General features: G+C 43.4%; 1 protein-coding gene across 2 annotated transcripts in view; it reads left to right on the top strand.

Annotated features, from left to right (window-relative positions):
- Positions 1 to 26013, top strand: part of LOC122554652 (pappalysin-2-like) — a 404730-nt gene that overhangs the window by 301813 nt on the left and 76904 nt on the right. For both annotated transcript variants that reach the window (XR_006313051.1, XM_043700014.1), the window contains exons 19-20: positions 6063 to 6172; positions 14156 to 14227. Coding sequence is in view for 1 of the 2 variants with exons in the window: in XM_043700014.1 (XP_043555949.1) it covers positions 6063 to 6172; positions 14156 to 14227 (182 nt within the window). In the remaining variant the exon portion in view is untranslated. The remainder of the gene's footprint in view (positions 1 to 6062; positions 6173 to 14155; positions 14228 to 26013) is intronic.

Genomic DNA, 26013 nt, shown 5'->3' on the forward strand with positions numbered 1-26013 from the left:
TCACTTATTTTCTTTTTTAAAAAATGGGGTATTGTTTTCCCAACGGTGCGGATGTCACTCTTGCACGTGGATCGTGTTCTGGCCTAATTTGTTTATCGATCTTGATCTGGAAATTTGCTGGCAGGCTGCTCGATCCTTACTGAGGTAGGAGTTAGCTGACATGCTCCTGGATGTGGACTTGCATCTGGTGAGCTGCACACTGTGTGCAAGCCATAAACTCCTGTGCAGTATTCACACAACAGATCATTACCACTGTGTGGTTTGTAATGCGTACCATAACATTCTGGGACTTCACTGTTTAATGCATTCAAGTAAAAAAGTCAGCTTTTAACCCTGTTACTTTAAGCAAGCTAACAACTGCAATAAACCACAGAGAAAGTTAAACACACAAACTACCTCAACCAACTTATTTAAAACAGACTTTGAGTAAGATTATATCCGTAATCCTCTAAATGTCCACATTCTTATTTTATTTGGTGTGGTAAGTAGCAGATGTTTTTAAAAGGGCTTGTGTTGATCTTTATCATTCCTTAGTATTATTGTTTTTAGTGTGCCTCTCAGTCTCCTTATACGATATATTTTCCTTGCATGCCATTTCCTGGCTGAAGGGTTGAATAGATGGTCTTTAGTGCCGGTCACTGAGAGGTAATGTTCAGACTTAAAATGAGCGGAAGTGCCAGTGACTTCATCATTATTCATTTTATGGGCGTTAATCCAAGAAGCATAGAAGGTAGAGGTGTGGTTGTTTGGCCCATAGTGCTTGTGCTAGCCCTTTGAAAGAGCTGTCCAGTAATCCCAGGACCTTGCTATTCCACACTCCTTTCTCGCTTGCTGTTGTTTCTCCAATTCCTTTGCATTCTATTAATGATTCAGATTCCATCGCATATTCAGGCAGTGTGTTCCAGATTACATAGAGTCATAGAGATGTACAGCATGGAAACAGACCCTCCGGTCCAACCCGACCAGATATCCCAACCCAATCTAGTCCCACCTGCCAGCACCCGGTCCATATCCTTCCAAACCCTTCCTATTCATATACCCATCCAAATGCCTCTTAAATGTTGCAATTGTACCAGCTTCCACCACATCCTCTGGCAGCTCATTCCATACACGTACCACCCTCCGCATGAAAAAGTTGCTCCTGAAGTCTCTTTTATATCTTTCCCCTCTCACCCTAAACCTATGCCCTCTAGTTCTGGACTCCCCGACCCCAGGGAAAAGACTTTGTCTATTTATCCTATCCATGCCCCTCATAATTTTGTAAACCTCTATAAGGTCACCCCTCAGCCTCCGACGCTCCAGGGAAAAAAAAACAGCCTGTTCAGGCGATGATTTCAGTTTAACTTGAAGCTGTCTTTTGGACACCTACCAATCGAACCTAACCACTTCATGGGGGAAGAGTTTCTTCCTAATTGACTCTGTCAAAACCCTCATAATATCGAATACCTCTAATGCATTTCTCTTTTCACCTGCTTTGCTGCAAGTTTTTTGCTCTTTCTGAATCACTAAAGGCCTTTGGAAAGTTTCATCTCAATTAGTACAACCTTACTGTGCAGTACAAGGACTTGAAAGGGTTCAAAAAAGATTTACAAGGGTGCTGCCAGGGTTGGAGGCTTTGAGCTATATATAGGGAGAGGCTGAATAGGCTGGAGCTATTTTCCCTGGAGCGTCAGAGGCTGAGGGGTGACCTTTTAGAGGTTTATAAAATCATGAAGGGAATGGATAAGGTGAATAGTTAAAGTTTTTTCCTTGGGATGGGGGAGTCCAAAATAGAGGGCATAGGTTTAAGTTGGGAGGGGAAAGATATAAAAGAGACCTAAGGGGTGTTTTTTTCACACAGAAGGTGGTGCGTGTATAGAATGAGCTGCCAGAGGAAGTGGTGGAGGTTGGCACAATTACAACATTTAAAAGGCATCTGGATGGAAATATGAATAGGAAGGTTCTCGGATATTGGCCAAATGCTGGAAAAATGAGACTCGGTTAATTTAGGATTACTGGTTGGCATGGACAGGTTGGACTGAAGGGTCCATTTCTGGGCTGCACACCTCTATGACGAGAGACCAAAATTTAGTCTCCTCCTGAATTTGAGGAGAAATGAGATGTCTTTCTGCATGTCATGCTGAAATTGAATCTTCTTTTGTTCTACTAACGGAATGAAATGGTCAGTAGCAAGGTGGATACAAGATTAGTTGAGTAATTAAAAATTAGAGAGTAGTGGTCAATAGGCATTTTTCAGGCTGGAGGATGGTTTCTAGTGGAGTTCCCCAGGGGTCGTAATTGGGACACTTGCTTTTTCTGAAATGTATAAATGATCTGGATCAGGTAATTTCAAATTTTGTGGAAAGTGCAAAACTTTGGAAACTGAAGAGGATACTGCAGAACTTCAAAAGGATATAGACAAGTTGATGGAGTAGGCAGTGAGGTGGCAGAGGGAGTTCAATGCAGGGGAGCATGAGCTGATGCTTTAGTCCAAAGAAGAGACAGTACATAATGAAAGCTAATATTCTAAAGAGTATGCAGGAACAAAGAGACCTGGGTGTTTCATGCACATATGTCAGTAAGGGTGGCAAGACCGGTACCGAAAGCTGTTAATAAAGCATAAAGTCATCTAGGCTTCTTTAATAGGGGCTTAGAGTAGGAAGGTTATAGAAAACCTCCACAGAACACTAGTTAGACTTCAACTGGAGTGTTGTTCAGGTGCCACACTTTAGAAAGGAAATGAGTGCATTGGAGAGAATTCAGAAGATATTTATGAGAATAGTGTCAAGGATCAGAAATTTCAGCCATGAAATTAGACTGGAGACGTTGAGGGAGATCTGACAGAGATTTTCAAATTTATGAGATGCTTGGGTTAAGTAGACAGGGAGAAACTGTTCCTGCTTTTAGAAGGATCGAGAATATGAGGGCACAGGTGTAAAGTATTTTGCGAATACGAAATGAGCATTAACATTGTGAGTAGTTGGGCTCTGTAGTGCACTGCCAAGATAAGTTGTGAAAGTAGTTTCAATTAGCGAATTTAAGAGGGCATGAAATTGTTAGTTAAATAACATGCAGGGTTACAGAGAAAAGGCAGGAGCTGAAATGTTCAGAGATTCAGTACTAATACAGTGGGCGAAATGGTCTTCTTCAGTACTCTTAATAATTCTGTCATTATTTTTCCTCTCTCGAGGGAGCCTCGTTTCTGTGATCCACAGGTAGTTCAATTTGCATTACTTAAATCCCATGAAACCCCTTTCCTTCGCAGTGGTTAACAGCCATGATTTGTTCACAGTTAGACGGCTGTGCAGACCCAGTATGTCTCAGGCTTGTCTGCAGGGCTGTACTGAATTTGTTTAACTGTGGCAGGGCGGAAACAAGCCTGCAACAATGAGCCTGTAGCCTCGCTAGACGGGAGAAGGAAAATATCAGTCTGGATTCCTGCTCTGTCAGTATCCAGTGACCTACTTTGTATATGTGTGCATGAGAGTGTAACATCCTCTGACTGTGTTAGCATTCACACCAGCAAAAGGCAATGTATGCTAAGTCACACCCTTTGCCTTCACCAGCAGCAACTTGCACTTATATACCACCTTTAATACAGTAAAATATCACAGGAATCTTATCGAAAAGAGTGCGGTTACAAAGCCACATAAGTAACACTCGCACAGCTTGATCGAAGAGGTTTATGAAGGGGTGACGACAGAGAACGGAGAGGTCCTCAGAGGGAACTTGAGCACTTTAGGGTTCAGACAGCTGAAGTCGCGTACACCAAGAAAAATTGTGGATGTGCAAGAGGCCCAAGTTGGAACTCAGGAATGAGGCATAAGCAGAGAGCTAAGAAATAAATATTTTCTAGCAGACTCGCGGAGGTGTAAGCTGTGGCGTCCACACTCCTAAAATGCCAGCAGTCAACGTTTTACAAATAAGTGCACTGACGGTTGTATATGTCGTCACATCCTCGTAGACAATTAGCTGGCTTGCCAAGAAATGTTCTCCTTACAACATAATTTCTAGGAATTAGAGATAAGAATAGCTAATTTGCAAATCCTTGTAGCACAGCCCTATGTAAACATTAATTCAGCAGATCTCTTGGAACGGACACAAAACATTGCAAAATGTAGTGCTTTACGCAACTCGCGTTCTGACCTACCCGTTTGAGTATTCTTGTGTGCCATATGTTAAAGGGGAAAATGCACGAACTCGCTCCAGAACCCTTGAATACAATAGAACAGCTCTTGCCCCGAAATATTTGCTCGAAGTGGGCAGCTCAGTAGCAGGCATATTGCGTGCAACGAAAAGCCTGATTGATTAATTATGTCAGTAATAATATCGTCCGTGGTTGAACAGGCTGGAGCTTTTTTTTCCGTGGAAGCAAGAAGATGGGAGTGAGTTAGTTTTCTATCCATGTTAATATATGAACTCCCAGCACAATGAGGTCTTACCTTGTGCAGTAACTTTTTAATTTGGCTCCTCGTCAAGTGCCCTCGGCAATCTGGTTCCCCTTTATCCACCCCACATCTTCAGATAACCCAGGTAAATTCGTCAAACAAACTTTCCCTTTCCTACCTTGAAGCAAAATGAATGTAGTTTTGTGATGATTTTCTAAATATACAGTTATTTCTTCCTTAGTCGTGACTGCAGTGTTTTTCTAATGACAGATGTGAGACTAAGTGATCCTTAGTTTGTGGTAAGAGATGGGAAGATGTATATGTCTAACTTAAACACCATCCTCGACCAAATGATCTTTTTCTGTACAGTAGCTATTTTGCCATGTTATTTAATACTTCCAACACAAACTGCTTAATGGATTCACTTGGTACCAAATATCTCATTATAAGACGATCTTTGGTGCTCTAAGAAGGAAGGCATTGCATTTTTCTTTTTCGAGTTGAGGTTACTGCCTGAGGATTGGTCCTACCCACAACACCATGACCTCCATCAAGGCTGTAGCAAGGTCCCAAATCCACTCCAGATCCAATAGGGATTTCACCCCTTGCTGATGGCACCAATCTGCCTGTTCAGTCAACTGGGTTCACCAGTTCCCCCTAGAAATCAGTGGTTGCTGTGGCAACATACACTTTTATCTGTATGTTGAAACTATGGAGAATGACGATAGAGCCCCATTTTCTTTCCAGATTGTTCAGGAATCACGCCCGCTCTTACATTAATGTATGTTGGAAGGATTTACAAGTTGATACTCAACTTGTTTTGGGACACATTGTGAACTCACCTTCCTTGGCCATCCAGCCCTGGAGTTGGACTTGAATCCAGAGCTTCTGACCCAGAGGTAGGGATATTACCCACAGCAAGGCATCCTCTAGATTACATTACCAGCTATATAATGCCACATTGTGAATAGGTATTTCAGACTGTTGAAGTTAAATACATTGATCAGGTCTATCTTTAGAGCTGTCATCTAAAGTATAAGCTGATCAGACCTGCATTGCTATGGACCACACAGACTCCTTGTGGATTCCAACCCTGAATATAATGATTACACAACAGCCTGTACCTCATTGTGTTGACACCAGGACATGGTCTGATTGGTTTCTTTCTGCCATTCCTCTGTTTATTTTTGCATGAACTCTGCATCAGGATTCATGAACATGTCTCAAAAATGCCCTGAGCTTAAATGTAGACCATGGCACACTCTGCCAGATCCCTGTCGTCGGTAAACTTCTGACTTTGTTTGCATTTGCCTTGTGTTAGGGACCACTCTTGTTTGTCATGTCTATAGCAATGACTGGTCTTGAACTGTATACTTTTCTCTTCAAACTATATGGACAGCAACATCGAGCAGTACATACTGTTCTAGATTGTCCTTAGTATCTCATGACTACAGCAAAGGGCTAATGTGATCCACTGTACTGTCCTACCTCTGGGTTGGGAAGCCTGGTATTCTAGAGATGTGACATAACATCTCTAAACAAGTTGATTTTTTTAAAGTAACTGTGGTGAAATTGCATTGATAAATTGAATTTGTCAAAGTGTCTGATAGTGAGTCTAGTGTTGAACTTACATCCTTGCTGCATCATGATATCCACAACATGATATCAATTTACAGTTGTGGTCCACTCTTTCAGGTTCAGTGTGTGTTCCATCATGTCTGATCCCACCCAGCGACGCAGTGGTTTTGCCTGATAATATAACAGCAGACACTATGGAGCACTGGATGGAACCACCCAAAGTGCAGGTGAGGATCCAAACAGAGAAACAATTCTCAAGAATTATGGGCATGGGCTGGCATGGCGGGCCTTTGTTGTCCATCTGAGACTAGTTCATCATTGGGCCAATGTGATGTGGCGCTGGAATCGACTTTAGTCCAGACCAGGTAAGAGCAGGATGTCATCAGTGATCCGATTGACCAGCAAGCTGACAGCCTCAGGATCACCTTAGTCAGCTTTGGATTTTTAAAATCGTACTCGAAACTCCTCAAGTTATTAGAGTGGGCTTTGAGCTCTCCCCTTCCATCTTGCATTGTTATGGCAGTGACAGCTGGTAGCAGAGGGTTAAAAATTCAAGAAAACCAACTTGATGGTGAAATGTTGTAGCTTGCTGCTTTTTGGCAGGTCCAAACGTGCACCGATCGAATGACAGCAGAAAACACAGCCTCCCGTTGGGAAGGAACATGTGAGGGAACCCTTGGAAAGTTCAGATCTCCTAAAGGGTACATTTCTATAAACAAGACCTAAGCGTGACAGAAATAGAATATTTTTGCCGTGGGCTTTTCCTTCCAGTGTTTATGATTTTAAATCCAACAGGTGGAGCAAGGAAATTAATTTTGGGCAGGCCATTTTCTCTCGGACGATGATTTTGTAATGATGTTCCCATCTCCTTGATGTTAATTAATCTCTTGGCATATTTTTCTGGCTACATACCAGTCCAGCACTTGCTGAAGAGTAGCAGAATGACAGCTTTGAATCATTAGTTACACATTGGGAAGATTTGAATTATTAGTTGTTAGCCTTACTACCACTATACTTAGCAGTGTTATATTATGGGATGTCTGACAGTGCAGTCAGCAGTACAGGCTACATCTGAATGATAGGCAAAAGTGAGGACTGCAGATACTGGAGATTAGAGTCAAGAGTGTGGTGCTGGAAAAGCACAGCAGGTCAGGCAGCATCCGAGGAGCAGGAAAATTGACGTTTCAGACAAAAGCCCTTCATCAGGAATGATACTTAGTTAAATAGCAAAGCCAGCATTTCAGCTTTGCTGTTTCATTCTCTGTACAGCCCACAGCTTTCTGACAACTATCCCTCAACTTTCTCTGCACCTCTCTTCCTCCAACTACTAGTAAAAAATGCTTGACTCTAGAATTGCTGGGTCTAATACATTTGAGCTCAGAAATGCTAACCTGGCAAGAGGTTACTGTGCTGAAAACTCCATCATTGCTGTTACCCCCTCTCTTTTTGCGCTCTCGCTCCTGTTCCCTCTGGCACAGCATGATCAATTTCTTTTGTCTCGCTGAAGATGGTTGTATGGGAGATACCACCAGGATTGGGAAGGTTTGCCAACCCTTCAGGAACACCCTATAGTCTCCAGGAATCCAGGCAATTGATTTCCAGAGTGCTGCTGCAAAAAATGCAGCAGTCAAATCAGTGGACAGATGAACAGAAGAGTTGGGAGCAAGAATAGGCTATTCGGCCCCTCAGGCTCACGCCATCGTTCAGTAAAATAATGGCTGATCTGATAAATGTACGTTCCTGCCCAGCCGCACCCCACCATTGCTTGTCAAGAAGCTTCTGGAAAAAATTGTGTTTTTTTTGTTCACGTTATTTGAAAACTCCGGTTTATTAACCAGGAGAGTATTGAAAATGGGAGATCAGACGGTAAAATCTCTAGGGCTGCAATCGTCCAGAACAAAGAACCATAGGCCTGTGATGAAATGATATTGACAGCTGCACTCTGGGACTTGTTTGGGGCCGGATTATGAAAGGCAAAGTAGCTGACTGTCCGGCCCCTGTGTAACTATATCTTTCGCAGCCCAGCGTTGAGGAAATGGCTGCTTTCTGTAGCTTGGTAGGGCTCTGACACTTGGAATGTCAAAGAAGTGCAATATAAATTACAGCAACACCAGGCTATAAATCACAGTTATGAGGGCCAATTTTATACAGGACCCTGCAAGGGAATTCCTGGTCCACCTTGTAGAGCTTTTTGCTGCAAAAGTAAGTGGCGTTTGCTGCACTTTTCATGGTCCCTCACAAAATAAAAGCTAAGCAAACTAATGCAGTGCTATAAAACAAAGAACTGTGGGTGCTGAAGATCTGGAGTGAGGCCATAAATTGCTGGAGAAACTTAGCATCATCTATGGAGAGAAAGTTCAGAGACCCATCTTCAAAACTGTGATGCGTTTTTCCTTTCGGTGTGCTTCACTCAGCCGGTAGTCGGTTTCTCCTGCACAACCTCCAACCTCAACACCAGTTGGCTTCAGCTTCTCTGGTCCAGAGAGAGCAAAGGTTTGGCGCATCGATTGCTGGCACTCTCCTGACTCTGAAACATGATCATTGTCTCCGGGAAGGATGGAGATACAGCTGGCATGTCTCACTCACGGTCAGTCTTAAAGCACTTTGGGATGAGACACTGCAGAATAGATGGCACCCTTGAATCCTTACCTGAACAGGACTGCAACATCAGCAAAGGAGGAGACGAAAATTGCATCAATTTAAAAACCAAGTGGGGTTGTGTGGACTGAGGTGATTCCAATCTCTCCTGCTCAGCAACCCGGGATAGTGCTTCCTTCAGTTCACATCCCTGGGTCTTGCATGGCCATCACCGAGCAGGGTAACCCTAAATGCACCAAGGCAGTAACGAGCACAACAAGATATAGTTGTGCATTGCTGTAGCTTAAATATTTATGAAGCTGCATCAGCTGAGATTGAGTTAAAGCATACTCTCCGGGCTGATGCTCCAGTACATTACTGACTGCTGTACTGTCTTTGTTGGTATCTTTCAGATTAGACAGTAAAACAGAGGTCCCATTTGTCAGCAGAAATAAATACCTTGAAGAAAGAACATGTCTCCCTAAGCTTTGTCCCTCGACCGTCAATATTATGGGAACAGCGATATAGTGGTAATGTGACCCGACTCCTCATCTAGAGACCTGGGCTCATCCTGTGGGGACATGGGTTCAAATCCTAGCACCAACAACTGATGGAAATTAATCTTAGTTGACATGTGAATAAATCCAGAATAAAAAGGCTAGTCTCAGTGATGGTGATTGTGAACCCACGTAAAAACCAATCTGGTTCATGAGTGCCCTTTGCGCCATCCTTACCTGGTCTAGCCAACATGTGTCTCCTGACACTGAGCAACGTAGTTAATCCTGAACCCTCCTAGCACTCAGTTGTACCAAACTGCTGCAGAAAATTAGAAAAGAAATCTTGGGCCATCCAGCCATCAAAGATCCCAGCTACAACGTCCTCATTCCTGAATCTGGGGACTTGGTCTCAAATTGGGAGAACTGCATAACAAGCTAGTGAACTAGTCTGACTAAAGCTGACATTCCAGACATAGTCCTGGGTATGTATCATCTCCCAGTATGCTTAGCAGAGGGATTCCTTTAACATTGACTGCAGTCTCCAGAGAGTCAGGTTAAATGGGGGTAAGCAAACTGATTGTCACCTACCTGTCCACTGCCAGCCAATGAATCAGTGCATCTCCATGCATGTTGAACACCACTTGGAAGAAATACTGGGCGTGGTGAAAGCATGATGGAAACTGGCTGGAAGACTTCAAAGTCCATCAATAAATATAACTCAGTAATGCTGCTATGGACTGAACTACTGAGTCCTGAAGCACATTTCTGCCAGACCAGGTCAATGCACAGCAAATAGTGAGGGAGCCACAAAGAGGGAAGGACTACATGACCTCATCCTCACCAATTTACCTGTTGTAACAATCACTGCCTATGACAGTATTGGTATAAGTGACCATTGCTCAGTCCTTGGTGGATAGTGGTTATCTTCTATGATGGTGGCTCAGTGGTTAGCACTGCTACCTCGCAGTATCAGGTATCAGAGTTTGATTCCTCCATCGGGCAACTGTCTGTGTGGAGTTTGCACAGTGTATATGTTGGTTTCCTCTAGGTGCTCCAGTTTCCTCCCACAGACCAAAGATGTTCAGTTTACGTGGATTGGCCATGCTAAATTACCCATTGTGTCCAGAGATGCGCTGGCTATGTGGATTGGCCATGGAAAATGCAGGGATACAGAGATAAGGTCGGGGAGTGAGTCTGGGTGGTATGCTCTTTGGAGGGGTGTGGGGACTCAATGGGCCGAATGGTCTGCTTCCACATCGGAGTTCAGTACTGCCATACCGTGGGATAGGTTCAGAACCGATTCAGCAAATCAAACTGGGCGTCCGTGCTGCGATCCATTAGCAGCAGTAGAATTACATTCGACAATAACCTGCAACCCTCATGACTTCATATATTCCCCACTCTGCTGCTATTATTAAGCCAGGAGACTGACTCTGGTTCATTGAGTAAAGTACTAGACATACCTAACAATGAGGTGCCAATCCAGTGAAGCTACAATGCAGGATTACATGCACACTAAATAGCAATAGGTGTGTGCAATAGACAGCTAAGTAATCCCATAACCAATAGATAATATCAAACTCTGTAATCCTGCCACACCCAGTCATGAATGGCAGTGGGTAATAAAACATCTAACTGAGGAGGACACTCCGCAAATATCCTCACCTTCAATGATGGGGGAGCCCAGCATTGCAAAATGACAAAGTCAAAGGATTTGTAATAATCTTCAGCCGGAAGTGGGTGACCCCTTTCACCCTCTTTCTGTGGTCTTTGTCATCATGGAATGAAATGAATGAGCTGACATCTATGTAATATCATGAAACACTTGAAGCCCCTGGAGCATGCAAAGGCCATGGGCCCTGACAACATTCTGGCAATGATACCGAAGAGCTGAGCTCCACAGCAAGTCAGGCCCCAAATCAGTGTTAGGAAAATTAGTCAGGTAGGACTATCCATATAAACTTGGACAAATCCAACACACCCAATTCCCACCCCATCAGTCTACTCTCAATCATCAGTAAAATATTGGAAGGTGTCAGTAACAGTGTTACCAAGTAACAGTTACTCAGTGTATCTCAGACTAGTGGCTATCAGTTTGGGTTGAGCTAGGCGACCTCACTATAACCTCGATTCAAACATAGAGACAAAAGAACTGAATGTCAGAGGTGAGGCGAGAGGGACTGACCTTGACGGCGAGGCATTATTTGACTGGGTGTGCTGTTCAGGAGCTCTAACAAAACCGATGTTAAAAGGAATCTGGGCAGGGAGAAACAAACCACTGGTTAGAGTATAACCAAGAACCAAGGAAAATGTTTGTGGTTGTTAGTGCTCAATAATTTCAGGCCCAGGACATCACTGCAGTAATTCTTCAGGGTAACGTCCTAGACCCGACCATCTTCATCTTCTTCCTCAGTGACCTCCCTTCCATTAGAATGTCAAAGTGAGCATGTTCACTAATGATTTCAGCCACTACTTTCCAGATACCAATCCTTGTCTGTATCCGTACACTCAAGAACTGGCCAACAGTCATGATAGTTGTTATTAGAGAGGATTCTGAGATACAGGATCTACAGGCATTTGGAGAGGCAAAGACTCATTTGGGATAGTCAGCATGACTTCATTCGTGGCACATCTTTTCTCACGAATTTCATTGAGGCTTTTTGAAGAAGTGACCAAGAAAGTCGATGAAGGCAGTGTGGTAGACCTTGTCTACATGGAGAAAGTGAGGACTGCAGATATAGCTTATGCCCAAAACGTCGATTCTCCTTCTCCTTTGATGCTGCCTGACCTGCTGCGCTTTTCCAGCAACACATTTGTAAGCTCTTGTCTACATGGACTTTAGCAAGGCCTTTGACAAAGTACCGCATGGTAGGTTGTTGGGTAAGGTTGAATCTCTCAGGATCCAGGGAGAGCTTGCCAACTGAGTACAAAATTGGCTTGACAGTAGAGACAAAGGGTTTTGGTTGAGGGTTGTTTTTCAAACTGGCCTATGACCAGTGGTGTGCCACAGGGATGGGTGCTGGGGCAACTTTTATTCGTCATTCAAGTAAATGATTTGGATAAAAATTTTGGAGGTATGGCTGGCAAGTTTGCAGATGACAGCGAGATTGGAGGTATAGTTGATAGTGAAAAAGGGTATTTGGGAATGCAGTGAGATCTTGATAAATTGGGCCAGTGGGCTGAGGAATGGCAGGTGGAGTTTAATTTAGACAAATGGGAGATGTTGGTATTTTGGTGGGTCAAACCAGGGCAGGACTTACACAGTCAACAGTATGGCCCCAGCGAGTGTTATATAGCAAAGTGATCTAAAGGTATAGGTTTATAGCTCCTTGGAAGTGGAGTCACAGGTATTCAGGGCAGTGAAGAAGACTTTCAGCGTGCTTGCTTTCATCAGTCAGTGCATTGAATATAGGAGTTGGGACATTTTGTTGCTGCAGGTATACAAGACATTAATGAGGGCACATTTAGAGAACTGCATGTAGTTCTGGTCACCCTACTATAGGAAGAATATTATTAATGTAGAAAGAGCACACAAAAAATTTACTAAAATGCTGCCTGAGCAGGAAGGTTTGAGTTATAAGCAGAGGTTGAATAGGCTGGGACTTTTTTTTTCCCTGAATTGATGAGTGACCTTTATAGAGATCTATAAAATTATGAGAGCCATAGGTAAGGTAGAGAGCCAACAGCTTTTTCTCATGGTATGGGAGTCTAAAGCTGGAGAATAGAGGCTAAAGGTGAGAGGAGAGAGAGATACAAAAAGGTCCAGGGGGCAACTTTTTTTTTTCACAGTCTGGGACAGGCTGTCAAACGTAGTGGTGGAGCCAAGTACAATTTTGTCATTTATCAACCATTTCGACAGGTACATTGATGGGGTAGGTATGGAGGGATATGGGCGAAATGTAGGCAAAAGATATTTGTGAAAACTGGGCGGCATGGGCAAGTTGGGCCGAAGTGCCTATTTCAAGCTGTGGACCTCGATGGCTGTTTAACAGAGTTGGGCTAGTAAGTAGAAAATAACATTTGTGCCACCCATGTAACCATATCCCTCTGACATTTTCGTGCTGTTACTATCACTGAGTCCTCCAGGACCAATATCCTGGTGATTAATGTTAACCAGAAAGTTTAACTGGATCACTATATACATACTGTGGCTATAGAGTAGGCCAGATGCTAGGAACTCCGCAATGGATAACACTATCTATTGATTCACCAATATGAATATGACTTTTACCATGTATAAGGTATAGGCCAGGAATGTGGTGAAACTCTTCATTTGGCTGGATCCTTACTTGTCTAACAATACTTGGGAAGCTCAGCGTCATCCAGAACCAAGTCATTGTTTGTTTGACACCCGATTCACCACTGGCAAAATTTACCCTTTCCACCACCAATGTACAGTGGCAAATGTAGGATACACTGCAACAACTTGCTGTGGTTCCTTAGACAACAATACCTTCCAAAACCACGGCCACGACTGTCTGGAAAAACGAGGGCAGCAGATACATGGAATGCCGCCAGCCTGCAAGTTCCCCTCCAAGCCACTTACCATCCTGACTGGGAAATATATCGTCGCTGGGTGAACGTCCTGGAATTCCCTCCCTAAGCGCATTGAGGGCCCATCTACAGCACATGGATTGCAGCATTACAGGAAAGCAGCTCACCACCACCTTCTCGAGGCCAACAAACACAGGCCCAGTCAGCAATGCCCCCACACCCTGTGAATGAATGCATAAAAAAGAATAATGGGTTGCTTGCTGCTGGGGCAGAATACCTGGAACAGCTGGCGACAGAGGCAGGCAACTTGATAGAGGGCAGTAGCACATGTGAAATGCTCCAATATATCACTGTTTGATCAAAAGGATCTGTTTGATAGTTCAAAGCACAACATTAGTCTTTTTTTAATGACCGGCAGCATAAAGGAAACACCTTGTCACAGTGGGTTGTGTTGTATGCCTATGCTTCAAAAACAACAGAAACTCACGGTAATTTATAGTTTGTGAAGTGCTTTGGGACATCCTGATGGATCATAAAAGTTGCAACATTAAAGTGAGAGCACTCCTTGTGTATGTAATCAAACAGTTTCTAATTTTCCTCTTCACTCGACTAACGAAGTAACTTGGGTTTGTGTTCTTGCAGGCTATGGTGTGCACAGGAATGCTGCAGTGGTATCCAGACCCTCACTTTATCCACTGCATCCAGTCGTGTGAGGTAAGCCACTAGCTGTTTCCTTAAGTGTTGTGTTGCTCACGTCTCCAATGGCCCTTTCACAGTCCGCCATTCTTCCTCGAAGGTTCTCTCAAACATAAAGCCCTCGAATACGAGGGAGCATTGCCTCAGAATAAGAGGGAGCAGGTTTAGGACTGGGTTGAGGAGGAACGTCTTCACCCAAAGCGTTGTGAATCTGTGGAATTCCCTCCCCAGTGAAGCAGCTGAGGCTTCCTCATTAAATATTTTTAAGGCAAAGATAGATCGATTTTGGACAGTAAAGGGATTAAAGGTTATGGTGAGTGGGCGGGTAAGTGGAGCTGAGTCCACAAAATGATCAGCCATGATCTTATTGAATGGGGGAGTGGGGGGGGGGGGCAGGCTTGCCTGGCCAAATGGCCTACTCCTGCTCCTTATGTTCTAATCCCCTGTCGACGATTTATTTCCTTATTTGCAACAATATACAAAAAGTGCAGGGAGAACCCATCAGGAGGATAAAAGCTCCTGGAGTCTCAAGGTAGTCTTGAGTTGAGGTGGGACTGTATTCCAGGATTAGAGATGGGAAGAACTTCTGTATGAGAACGTCGATAGCCTTAAAACTTGTCCTTAAACATTTAAACTAAAATGTAATGTTGCATTATAGAACACATTTGCTGCACACTAAAAACTAGACAGGCAGGGAGGGCAAGGCAATTAAGAACGTTTGCCTTAACATCAGTGAATCTGTGTAAACAGGACACTGGGTGGTAACATTCATGGCTGTTCTCTTGTGAAATTAATAACCGTGTTTGATTCAAACGTCAAAACGAAACTTGGTATCAATTAACTTCTCTTCCAAATTATTGTCCTTCACTCTTATCTGTCTAATTAAGAGCATGCAGTGCTTTTGTTAACATTTTATATAAAGGTAGCTGTTTGTAACGGTACAGTGCTCTTGAAGAGCTGATATCCTACTCTCCGGGATTATTAGAACCCAGTTAGTTTAACTTATAGGTATGTTGTAACAGTGATGCTATTGCTAAATAAAGGGGATGACTAAAATTAAACTAAGCTGTCTGTAAGAGGATTTTTATTCCTGACTACCAAAGAGTACGATCTCCAGATGAACGAAGAGAGACTTACAGGCTGAGTCCACAAGGGATTCCCTGGGCTGTGTCAAATCTGTACTTTATCATGTATAAAGTAAGGATGTTTATGGGTGGCATGGTGGTCATGTCTAACTGTTGTAAAAACCCATCTGCCCTTTAGGGAAGAAAATCTGCCATCCTCACCTGGTCTGGCCTACATGTAACTCCCGGTTCACAGTCACTCGGCTGATTCCTGACTGTCCTCAGTGTGAGACTATCCCGCTCAATACAAGAAACAGTTAGAGATGGCGGCTAGTGCATGTCCCCATAAAGGAATAAAGTTTTAAAGAAAAATCTGTTACTAGCAATATGGTGGAGGTAGGTGGTTCAAAGTAGGTTTGAGTTCTGTAGATGAATATGGAGTGGGATGCTCTTACGGTTTGTGGATCTTAAGGATTCCTGAGTTTGTAAGGATATTCTCTGTGCATGTTTTGAGATGGAGAAGACCAGATGTTTATTCTGGAGTTTGATTTGCTCATGTGTGAGGATTGGGTGTGAAGTATCCTTAAGTCAAGCCCTTGTTCAGATTTCTCGCTGGGTTTTCAATAAGAGACTTGAGACATTAACTCTGTTTGTCTCAGCACAGCAGCTGCCAGACCTGCTGAGTTTCTCCAGGGATTTTCTGTTTTTACTTCAGATTTTTCACTGCTCCGTTCAGGGGTTGATCTGTCTCATTCCATATACCCTCTCTTCGTCCTAATGTGATAAACAAGCCTTTTTAGTTTAAAAAAATAAGGATTTCAAGAACATCTTGGAAAGTAAAGTTCAGTGTCACCGTCAATTTGAGTGAAGTTCATCATCTCGATGACCATTTCTGTTTTGCATTGTATTTTTCCAATCGAGTTTGACCAGCTGTCACATGTTTTCATGTTTTTAAGTTGAGAAGTAAATGGCTGGATGTTGGTCCTGAAGCAGCTGAAAATTGCCCCTTTTTAACCAAGCTAACGTATCCTTCATCTTTGCTCTCCCTCCTCGAGGTTAGCTCTCCTCTCTGCCCCCACCCTTTCCTTTGCTAAAGCTGCTGAATGGTTCAATGGCCACACATAGTCCTCTGGTGACTTGCCATAACTGCCTTCATTTTCATGCAGGTATCATGCCTGTTGTCAAATAGCATGCTGATATGCAAGCACTTGTTTCTGAGTTGAGTGTGTGTCTGTCTATCTGTCTAGCTGCAGCAAGAAATCTAATACTTTCCATTTTGCTGTGTTTGTTCATGATGCCATTGCTGCCTTCCTGTGGCTAAATAAAACCCTTTTCATCACATTGGCGTGGGATATGTTGAGAAATTGTTTCTCCTGGCCTCTTGTACTTTGTATCTTTTTTTAAATATTTTCTGCTAGTCTCGAAAATCTTCCTGGAAACCTTCGCAAAACACAGTAATCAGGTTCACATGTTGCAGTGTGCCAACGTAGCCCCACAGTGAAATGCTGTCAGATTCCAGCAATAATATTTACTGTTACTATTTGTGGAGGTGATGTAGACATGGTGGTGTGGATAAAGGGAAGTTGCACCTTTTTTTTTAGTTTCACCCCCCACCTCCACCTGCTTCCAACACTCACTCTCACACACACATGCACATTCGTGCGCACACACACCTCCGTCTCACTTCATCCAGGATGAACCTGCCCTATCCTTGCCAATAGTCTACCCTGTGGACAACTCCATTGCAGCTTCGATGCATGAATCTGGTCAGATCTCATCGCTTTCACATCTCTAAACTATTCCCCTGCAAGAACAACAACTTTGCTTTATATTGCACCCTTAGCAAAACGTCCCAAGGCACTTTGCAGGAGCAAGAGTCAATCAAAATTTGACATAGGGCCACATAAGGAAATATTCAGCCAAGTAACTGAAAACTTCCTCAAAGAGGCAGCTTCAAGGTGCTACTTAAAAGAGCAAAGAGAGTTGATGAGACCTACAGAGGGAGCTCCAGCGCTCCGGGCCCTGGTTACTGAAAGCATGGCCATCAATGGTGGAGCGAAGAAACCCAGGGTTGTGTAAGGAAGAGTTCGGAATTAGTAGAGTGCTGTCGGTCTGGAGGTAGCATAAGAGGTGGAATAGGGGCATCTGAAAACAAGGGTTAAAATTTTAATTGGAGAGTTTTCCAGAACAGGAGCTAGTGTAGGTCAATGATCTCATGTGGTAGCTGAATAGGATTTGGTGTGAGTTATGATAGAGCAGTGGTGATTTGGAGAGCTCTCAGTTCTGGAAGTTGGTAGATAGCACCCTCATCTGTGTTGTATAGGGTAACAAAACAGGTAGTTTTGTAGATTGCATTAAGCTCCTCCTAGTTGATGTCATATGAACTTGGATGCAAAGGGTTCCATTAAGATTAGGATCTTATTGCAGTGAAGACCTGTATTTTTGGCCTTCTCATGCTCTTATTGGTCAATCTGTCTTACTAATGTAAGTTGTACTGCTTCCCAACATGTTATAAACTGTGTTGTGTTTAAAGCAAGAAGCTGAAAATGTGTTGCTGGAAATGTGTTTCAGGAAGAAGGGCTCATGCCCGAAACATCGATTCTCCTACCCCTTGGATGCTGCCTGACCTGCTGCGCTTTTCCAGCAACACATTTTCTGCTCCGATCTCCAGCATCTGCAGTCCTCACTTTTTCCTTTTAAGGCAAGAAGCTAAGGTATATTTGGTGGCAGCACCCAACTCCAACTATAAGCTGGTAGCCTATGGTATCCCAGAAAATACAATGTGGCGATCAGCAATGAGGATTGGATTTTGAGTTAGCAACACCAAACACATGATAACAAGTGAGACTTCTAGTGGATCCAGGGCATTTGCAGTTTCAAAGGTTTTATGCCTTTGAGAACTACTCATACAGGCAATCTAGCAGCTGAATAGTCAAACCACCTGCAAGCAACCTCCTGGGAGATCGATCATACAGAAGCAACACTTAATGGTAAAGTCATTTTACTTTAGACCTGGTAAGAGAAGCACAGAAGCAAGTGAGAGTTGGAAGCTAGTGACATCTGCCAGTTCACTTGGGAAGTGAGTTTTACCTTGGAAATGAAAGGCATCAAAGCTCTATGAGTATGGTTAAACTTTCCTGTTGCATGAAGAAGAAGGAAAATAAGTGGTGTTGAACAGGTTCAAGAGTTAAAAAGGAGGATTTGCCGTTTCCATTTTGTCTGTGAAAAGACAGGTAGCCTGTATGTTGGAAAACATCTATTTTGACTGCAAAATCATGGAACTGCTGTACCAAACCACCCACCCCCCAACTTCATTAAGCAATACAAAGTTACCGCAATTCCATATTATAGAATGCTGAGTTTTAAAAGGGAAATTGAAACAGCATTGCTAAATTACAGCTTGAACAACCTTTAAAGCAACACCAACACAATATTGCAAAATTAGAAAACAGTATTTAGAAGTTAAAGGAAGAAATGGCAGTAGAAAAAAGGCTGTCTAGCACAATCCGAGATGGGGCAAATTGAACAGGGATTAGCCCTGCTTTCTCCCCCAAGATACTGCCAGACCTGTTGAGTTTCGCCAGCAGTTCTTGTTTTTTGTTTCAAATCTCCAGCATCCACAGTTCTTTGTTTTGTTTTAGAACATGGGATGGGACCCTTAGCATTGGAGAAAATAGACCTTTATCAGATTCACTACAGTCCAAAGAAGATTTCCATTTGGAGAAAACTATTCAAATTGTACTTCAGGAAGGATGCAGAAAGAATCATCCGAAGATGCTAATGCATATTAGATAACTAGTGTGTTCCTACAGGAAATTGTTGATCCAACTGGCTTGAGTTTGACATAACCTTGTGTTTGACAGAATGTCAGTGGACATTGCATTCATTTTAATCTTGATACAGGGATGTTACTATCTTATCAGATCATTTATCATGTGTGAAGAAACAGAAGTTTCAGTCTGTAAAGATGAAAACATATGGTACAGGTTAACATCTCAAGGTTAAAGGTTGAGGAAGTAAAGTCACCATAGTCTTACCAAACCATGGGGCTGCTCTGTTGTGACAGAGAGACACTGGTGGTGGTTTAACCTGAGGATCACCATGCCTCAGGCAAGGGAAGAGGTTGAGAAGGAGAATCCTTCATGGTAACCTCAGCTGGTGCAGGAATTGAACCCGCATTGTTGGTGTCACTCTGCATCACAAACCAGCCATCCAGACAACTGAGCTAAAACTTCAGAAGATTGAAGAGGTTGAACAACACTTGGGTATAAGTTCCTTTGCGAAGAAATACCAAATATTGCTCAGAGGGCTAGGGAAACTAATACATTGTCAGTACAGTGTTATGTTAAAGCAAAATTCTAAACTGTCCATATCTACACACCTCTGAATCATTTAATGTAACAACCCCAGAAGCAAATTGAGGAATTGTCCTGAATTGCCTGGTGATGAAACCAATTAAATGGTATTCCGGCTTGGCTGCCAAGCCTGCACCAAATGGGTCCATCCATGACTTAACCTAGCTCAACAAAGTGGTAGTGAGGTAAGTCCACCCTATTTCTACAATAGGTAAGAGATTAGCCAAATTCTCTCAAAGTTGAATCTAAACAAAACTTGATGCGAAGAGTGGGTTGTGATAGATATTATTCGATGAGCAGTCAAGACTATGTGCTACCTTAAATGAAAGCAAAATACTGCAGATGCTGGAAATCTGAAATAAATATTGAAAGTGCCGGAGGAAATCTGAAGTGATTGAAGAATATTGCAGGATACCTCTGTTCTTCTGAAGGATCAGTTTGATGATAGCCTACATTAGGGTCATGTTTCACAAAGTGATTAGCATCATTCAGTTTGTCTAAATCATCAGTTATTGACATTGAGTGTTTTTCTTGTTGAATGGCTTCATTTGGTGATCATTAGTCAATGAAGACAATAATTTTGTTCTTGTCTTGGGTTCCTTGGTGACTTTTATGGATGAGAGCTGAGGCTTTATCCCCAACTTTCTCAATAATGTCTAGGTCAAGGACTTACTGAAGTTCCTTTTCAATCTGCTTTCTGATATGAATCAATAGCCATCCCCATTGATTCATAACTGGGCTCACAACAGGATCTAAATTCAGCATGCACCTAACACCTTTCAGTTTTCCTATACTAGTAAAGCATGCAATTTGAGAATTTCATTAGTGTGTGTAGGAGCTGTGTATGTGACTGCAATCATGCGGAGAATTGTGCTTTGTGGAAACTGTCATGCTTTCAGGAGTGACACAGACTGTAGTGATCATCTTTGAAAGACGGTGACATTTCAAGCAGCTTGAGGATTATCAGTGGTGCAGGAGGACTTTTCATGTTCCTTGGTTTGGAGAGTAGGACCATCTGAAGAGCAGAAGTTTATGTTGGCAGATAATCCTATTCCTGATGAGAACATCAGCTTCTAAGCAGCCAGCGGTCACTGTACTCCTAGCTGGTTGGATCCAAAAGAGAGCACAATGGTACATTGAGAGTCATCTGCCTCTACATTGCCTTCATTCTCTTGCCCTTTTGCTAACCTGTGTATATAGATGGCATGCTTCCTGTTGTATTGGTCACACTAATTGAATTTGTTGCTGAATGTGACCAATGTGTTTGACTTTTCTAGATGTTTTGCTTTATTTGCATACAGAGGGACATTCTGTCCAGCATGGAGAAACAGTACTGCAGTGGAAACATGGTTTGGACAAGTCACAACTCTGCTAGTGAGACAGCTGTAATAGCTTTGCAGGTGCTTTTCTGGCACGCGAGCGATGAACAGCATTCGCTGGAGTTGAACTTGGAGTGTGGTAGTTGCTGTTGGCAGTCTCAACCCTAGTAGATCTGGATTCTGAAAGTAATAGGTATTCTGCTAACTTCAGAAGCTCTGACAGCACTCTGTCTTTCTCACATTGACCAAAGGGGCAACTTTTGTTTTTTTCTTTGAGGGTGTGTTTTGATTTCATGATCAACATGTTAACATCGCCAAAGTCATATTTGCTTGCTATCTGCTTCAGACTATTTGCTTTTCATGTGTAATATATGGAACGATATTCTATTGTTCCTGGACGTGAAATAGGTTGTGCATTTTTGCTAAGTCATAGTGTTGTTTTGTTGTGTTGTGCAGGCATAAGCATCTCAAACATAAACTGTAATTTTTCATCTCCATAAAGCCTTTTCTCTTCCTTCATTTGTGATTGCAAAATATACCATCCCACCTTTGAAATGTCCCAGCCACTTTTGCAACATGGGAATATAACTGTAGGTCACAACGTTGTAAGTTTTAGTCAGCAATATATTGTGATCAGCAATTGTATTCTAACCACGTGTGTGTGTGTGTGTGTGAGATATACAAAACACCTTCCCAGAATTCCATATCTGTAAGCAATATTTCCAATTCCCACCACTATGGTTGCAATTGTTAAACTGTTGGGAAGGACACGCCAGATGCAGTCAGGAGTAGAACTGAGGAAAACAGCAATTCCTTTCCTTCCCTTTTCTTTCCCTTTACTGGTACTTGTGTACTGGAGCCTTAACTGGACAAAAGGTGTTTCTCAGAACACTGTGTTCCTTCATGCCTTTGGCTAACTACAGTGTGATCAATCTCAGAGTTGAAATCTTCTGATTTCTGTGAGCGAGTTTTTGCCCACCATAGTGAAGCATTGCTTCCTAACCCTCTCCCGAATGGCCAAGCTTTCATGAGGACTAAGTCCCCATTTATGCTTGTCACCATCCCCGCCCCAAATTCCACACCATAGCCAAGCTACTGAGCTAAACAACGATCCCCCGATGCTGTTGTTATAAAGCAAAGATCGGACAAGGTAATCATATGAAATCTCTCTCTCTCTCACTCACTCACTCACTCACTCACTCACTCACTTACTCTCATCCAAACACATACACTTTGCTTTGTCTCTTTTTCTTCATGCACTCCATGTGAGCTGGTCTGATAAGGGCGACCAATTATCCTGTATTCAGTGGGCATTCCCTCATTTTGAGGTGAGGTCCATATCTCCAGGATGTATGGGGAGGGAAGAGTGGAATCTCGAATCTAAGGTCACAGTCTTAGAATTTTTTTACAGAATTCCTACAGTGTAGCAACAGGATCTTTGGCCCAACAAGAACACTCTGACCTTCTGAAGAGTAACCCAACCATATCCATTGCCCTCTCCTACTACTCTACGTTTTATCCCTGACTAATGCACCTAACCTACACATCCCTGAACACTATGGACAATTTAGCATGGCCAATTCACCTAACCTTCACATCTTTGGACTGTGGGACGAAACCGGAGCACCTGGAGGGAACCCACGCAGACACGGGGGAAAGGTGCAAATTCCACACAGACAGTCGCCCGTGGCTGGAATCGAACCTGGGCCCCTGGTGCTGTGAGGCAGCAGTGCGAACCACTGAGCCACCCCAAAAGTAAAGATTGGTCATTTAAATCCTAAGGAGCGATTCTTTCACTCGGAGGGTGGTGAACCTTTGGAATTCTCTACCCTAGAGGAGCATGGAGACTCAGCCTTTGAGTAGGTTCGGGAGAGAGATCATTAGATCACTGGATATTAATATGTCAGCAAATGGCATTGAGGTAGAATCTCCACAATGATCTGGTTGATAGGTGGGGCAGGCTCGAGGGGCTGAATGGTCCAACGCTGCTCTTATTCCCACTATTCCTTCCTCAGCTCACCCTAGCGAGCTGCAGATCTCTGGTGTCATTGAGCTGTGAACGTTTAGCGTGAACCTTGTAGAAAGGTCAAATGTCTGCCAGCCCTCTTGTCCTCTGTGGCCAGGTTTCTGACTCATTCACCATTCGGTTGAACTTTGCTGTGTTTTTCTTCGGACGTGAGTTGTGCAGTCGCATTCTGGAATGTTCCACCTTCACAACCACAGAACAGGAAGACGTCCACAGTGGACACTTGATTGACCAGTCAGGTTGCTAGAGTGGTAGGTCAGCACTTGAGAGCGGTCACACAGTCACTATCCAACAATGACGTTCCTTTAACGTGACCAATCAACCCAACCTTGCTGGTCAAAAGCTGGTGAGTGATGCCCGGTGTTCGGCAGTGTAATGTGATCGTTATTGAACTAAGCAGATTTCAGAAGGGCCTTGGATTTTATTTTATATTGATCTGTACAGAGCAGATGCAAACATTTCATGTCACAGTGTCTGCCCCGTGATGCTGCAGGGATCTTAGATAGCTCAGGAGCTCCACCAGGAGAGACAATGTGGCATTGCATTTGTCAGTAAAATCCACAATGTGGCTGAGATGTGATCCTGTAGCTATCTGTATCTCTGGGATTCGGTTTCTCTGCATCGCTTAAGCCATCTGTGTCTTCCAGGGTCCAGAGCGTATAGCAGAATTTAAAACAGTTGAAATAGATAAATAAGCTGATTAGTTGAAAACTGAAAAGGTGATTCAGGATAAATAGCTCAACAGGTGGAGCATCAGGTATTATTATCGAGCTGTGACCCCAGTGTGGGAACAATATGTCTATCAGGATAAAGAATGCCCTCCCGCTGAATACCATGAGCGATAGTAATGCATGCAACACATAAATTCTGATTATCACCATTCCACCATTAACATTGTGGTTTTGGTGAAATCGTAGTAGTGGAATTGCATCCCTCTCTGTCTCTGCTCCTTTAATTCACTCTTTTTATGGTGCACTTCACCTGTGTAGCTCAATGTCAAAGTTTGCCTCATTAGTGCTTCTGTTAGAAACTTGTGTTAAATGAACATTAAAGGTACTCTATAAATCCAACTTCTTGTATTAACATCATGTTCCTTGATGAACTGAACAGAGAACTGTCTGCGAGGAAGTGGCAAACCAATTTAAACCTATCTTCACAAAAGTCTAGACTATCCGAGCACCCCTCGCAAGTTTGTACTGCTGCGTTCAGCTATGTTTTCACAGTGGCAATAATGCATGTCTTTTATCATCCTTAACTTTTCAATGTCAAGCAAGAGCATTTTTAAAGAAAAAAAACTTTGCAAATCCCAGGACTAGCACCTAAATGGGATTTGCAGATTCCTTTTCAATTGTTGTATGATGCTGATGTTGAAGGCTTCCGGTTCCAATTCTTAATTTGTAATATTCTTGGATCATTATAAAAGCATTATGCTTCTCCATTGCTATCTTCTCATACGCAGTCAGGGAGAAACTGTATGCAAGTGTTGGAGTACTTTTCAAACGAGTTTGCTTTGAGTCGAACCAAATAAGTTGAATCAAAACTGAAAATGTTGGAAACGCGCAGTAGGGCAGACAGAATTTATGGAGAGAGAGAAAAACAGAGTTAGCGTTTCAGGTCGATGACCTCTGATTGACTGGAAGATGTCTGTGGCAAACAGCTATGGAGCAAACACAGAGCCAAGGAAAAGGGCTTGGGGGGGCGTGGAGAGGGGAGAACAAAGGCATTGGCTTATGATGGATAAAAGGAACGGGTGAAATAAAAGGGTGTTTCAGGCACTGAAGCAGAATTTTGCACAGAAGCATGGAGAAACTATCACAATGTTTTCATCCCCGATTTCCAGCATCCATGGTATTTTGCTTTTATCTCAAATTTGTCAAGTTTTGTCCACATCACTGAGTATTGTAGCAAAAGAGGAAAAAGTGTATTGGAAATTGCCCAGAGAGGAGTCTCTAGGTAAACTGTAAATTCGGAACCACTAATGAGATTCCTAGAGATCCCTTTTCACTTCAGAAGTCAGAGACTGGCAGTAAATATTCTCACAGACCATACATGACCTCATCACCTCAGGAGATCTCCCACCCACAGCTTCCAACCTCGTAGTCCGGGAACCCCACACCACCCGATTCTACCTCCTTCCCAAGATCCACAAGCCTGACTACCCCGGCCGAACCATTGTCTCAGCCTGCTCCTGCCCCACCGAGCTCATCTCTACCTACCTCAATACTGTCCTATCCCCCCCTAGTCCAGGAATTCCCCACATATGTTTGAGACACCACCCACGCCCTCCACCTCCTCCAAAACTTCAGTTTCCCTGGCCCCCAAGGCCTCATCTTCACCATGGACATCAAATGCCTCTACACCTCCATCCGCAATGACCAGGGCCTCCAAGCCCTCCGTTTCTTCCTCTCCCGACATCCCTACCAGTACCCTTCCACTGACGCACTCATTTGTTTGGCTGAACTGGTCCTCACCCTTAACAATTTCTCCTTCGAATCCTCCCACTTCCTCCAGACCAAAGGGATAGCCATGGCCACCCACATGGACCTCAGCTATGCCTGTCTCCTTGTTGGCTACGTAGAACAGTCCATCTTCCGTAGTTATACCAGCACCACCCCCCACCTCTTCCTCCGCTACGTTGAAGACTGCATCGACACCACCTCATGCTCCAGCGAGGAGGTTCAGCAGTTTATCAACTTCACCAACACATTCCACTCCAACCTTAAATTCACGTGGATCATCTCTGACACTTCCCTCCAGCTCCTGGACCTCTCCATCTCCATTAAATGACCGACTTGACATTGATAGTTTTTACAAACCCACCGACTCCCACAGCTACCTGGATTACATCTCTTTCCACCCTACCTCCTGCAAAAATGCTATCCCATATTCTCAACTCCTCCGCTGTATCTGCTACCAGGAGGACCAGTTCCACCAAAGACCGCAATTTCCCTTTCCACGTGGTTAAAGATGCCCTCCAATGCATTCACATACTGCACCCCCGCCCTCAAACCCACCCCTCCAACCGTAACAAGGACAGACC

The sequence above is a fragment of the Chiloscyllium plagiosum genome, chromosome 11 (assembly GCF_004010195.1).
Source record: "Chiloscyllium plagiosum isolate BGI_BamShark_2017 chromosome 11, ASM401019v2, whole genome shotgun sequence".
NCBI lineage: Eukaryota > Metazoa > Chordata > Chondrichthyes > Orectolobiformes > Hemiscylliidae > Chiloscyllium > Chiloscyllium plagiosum.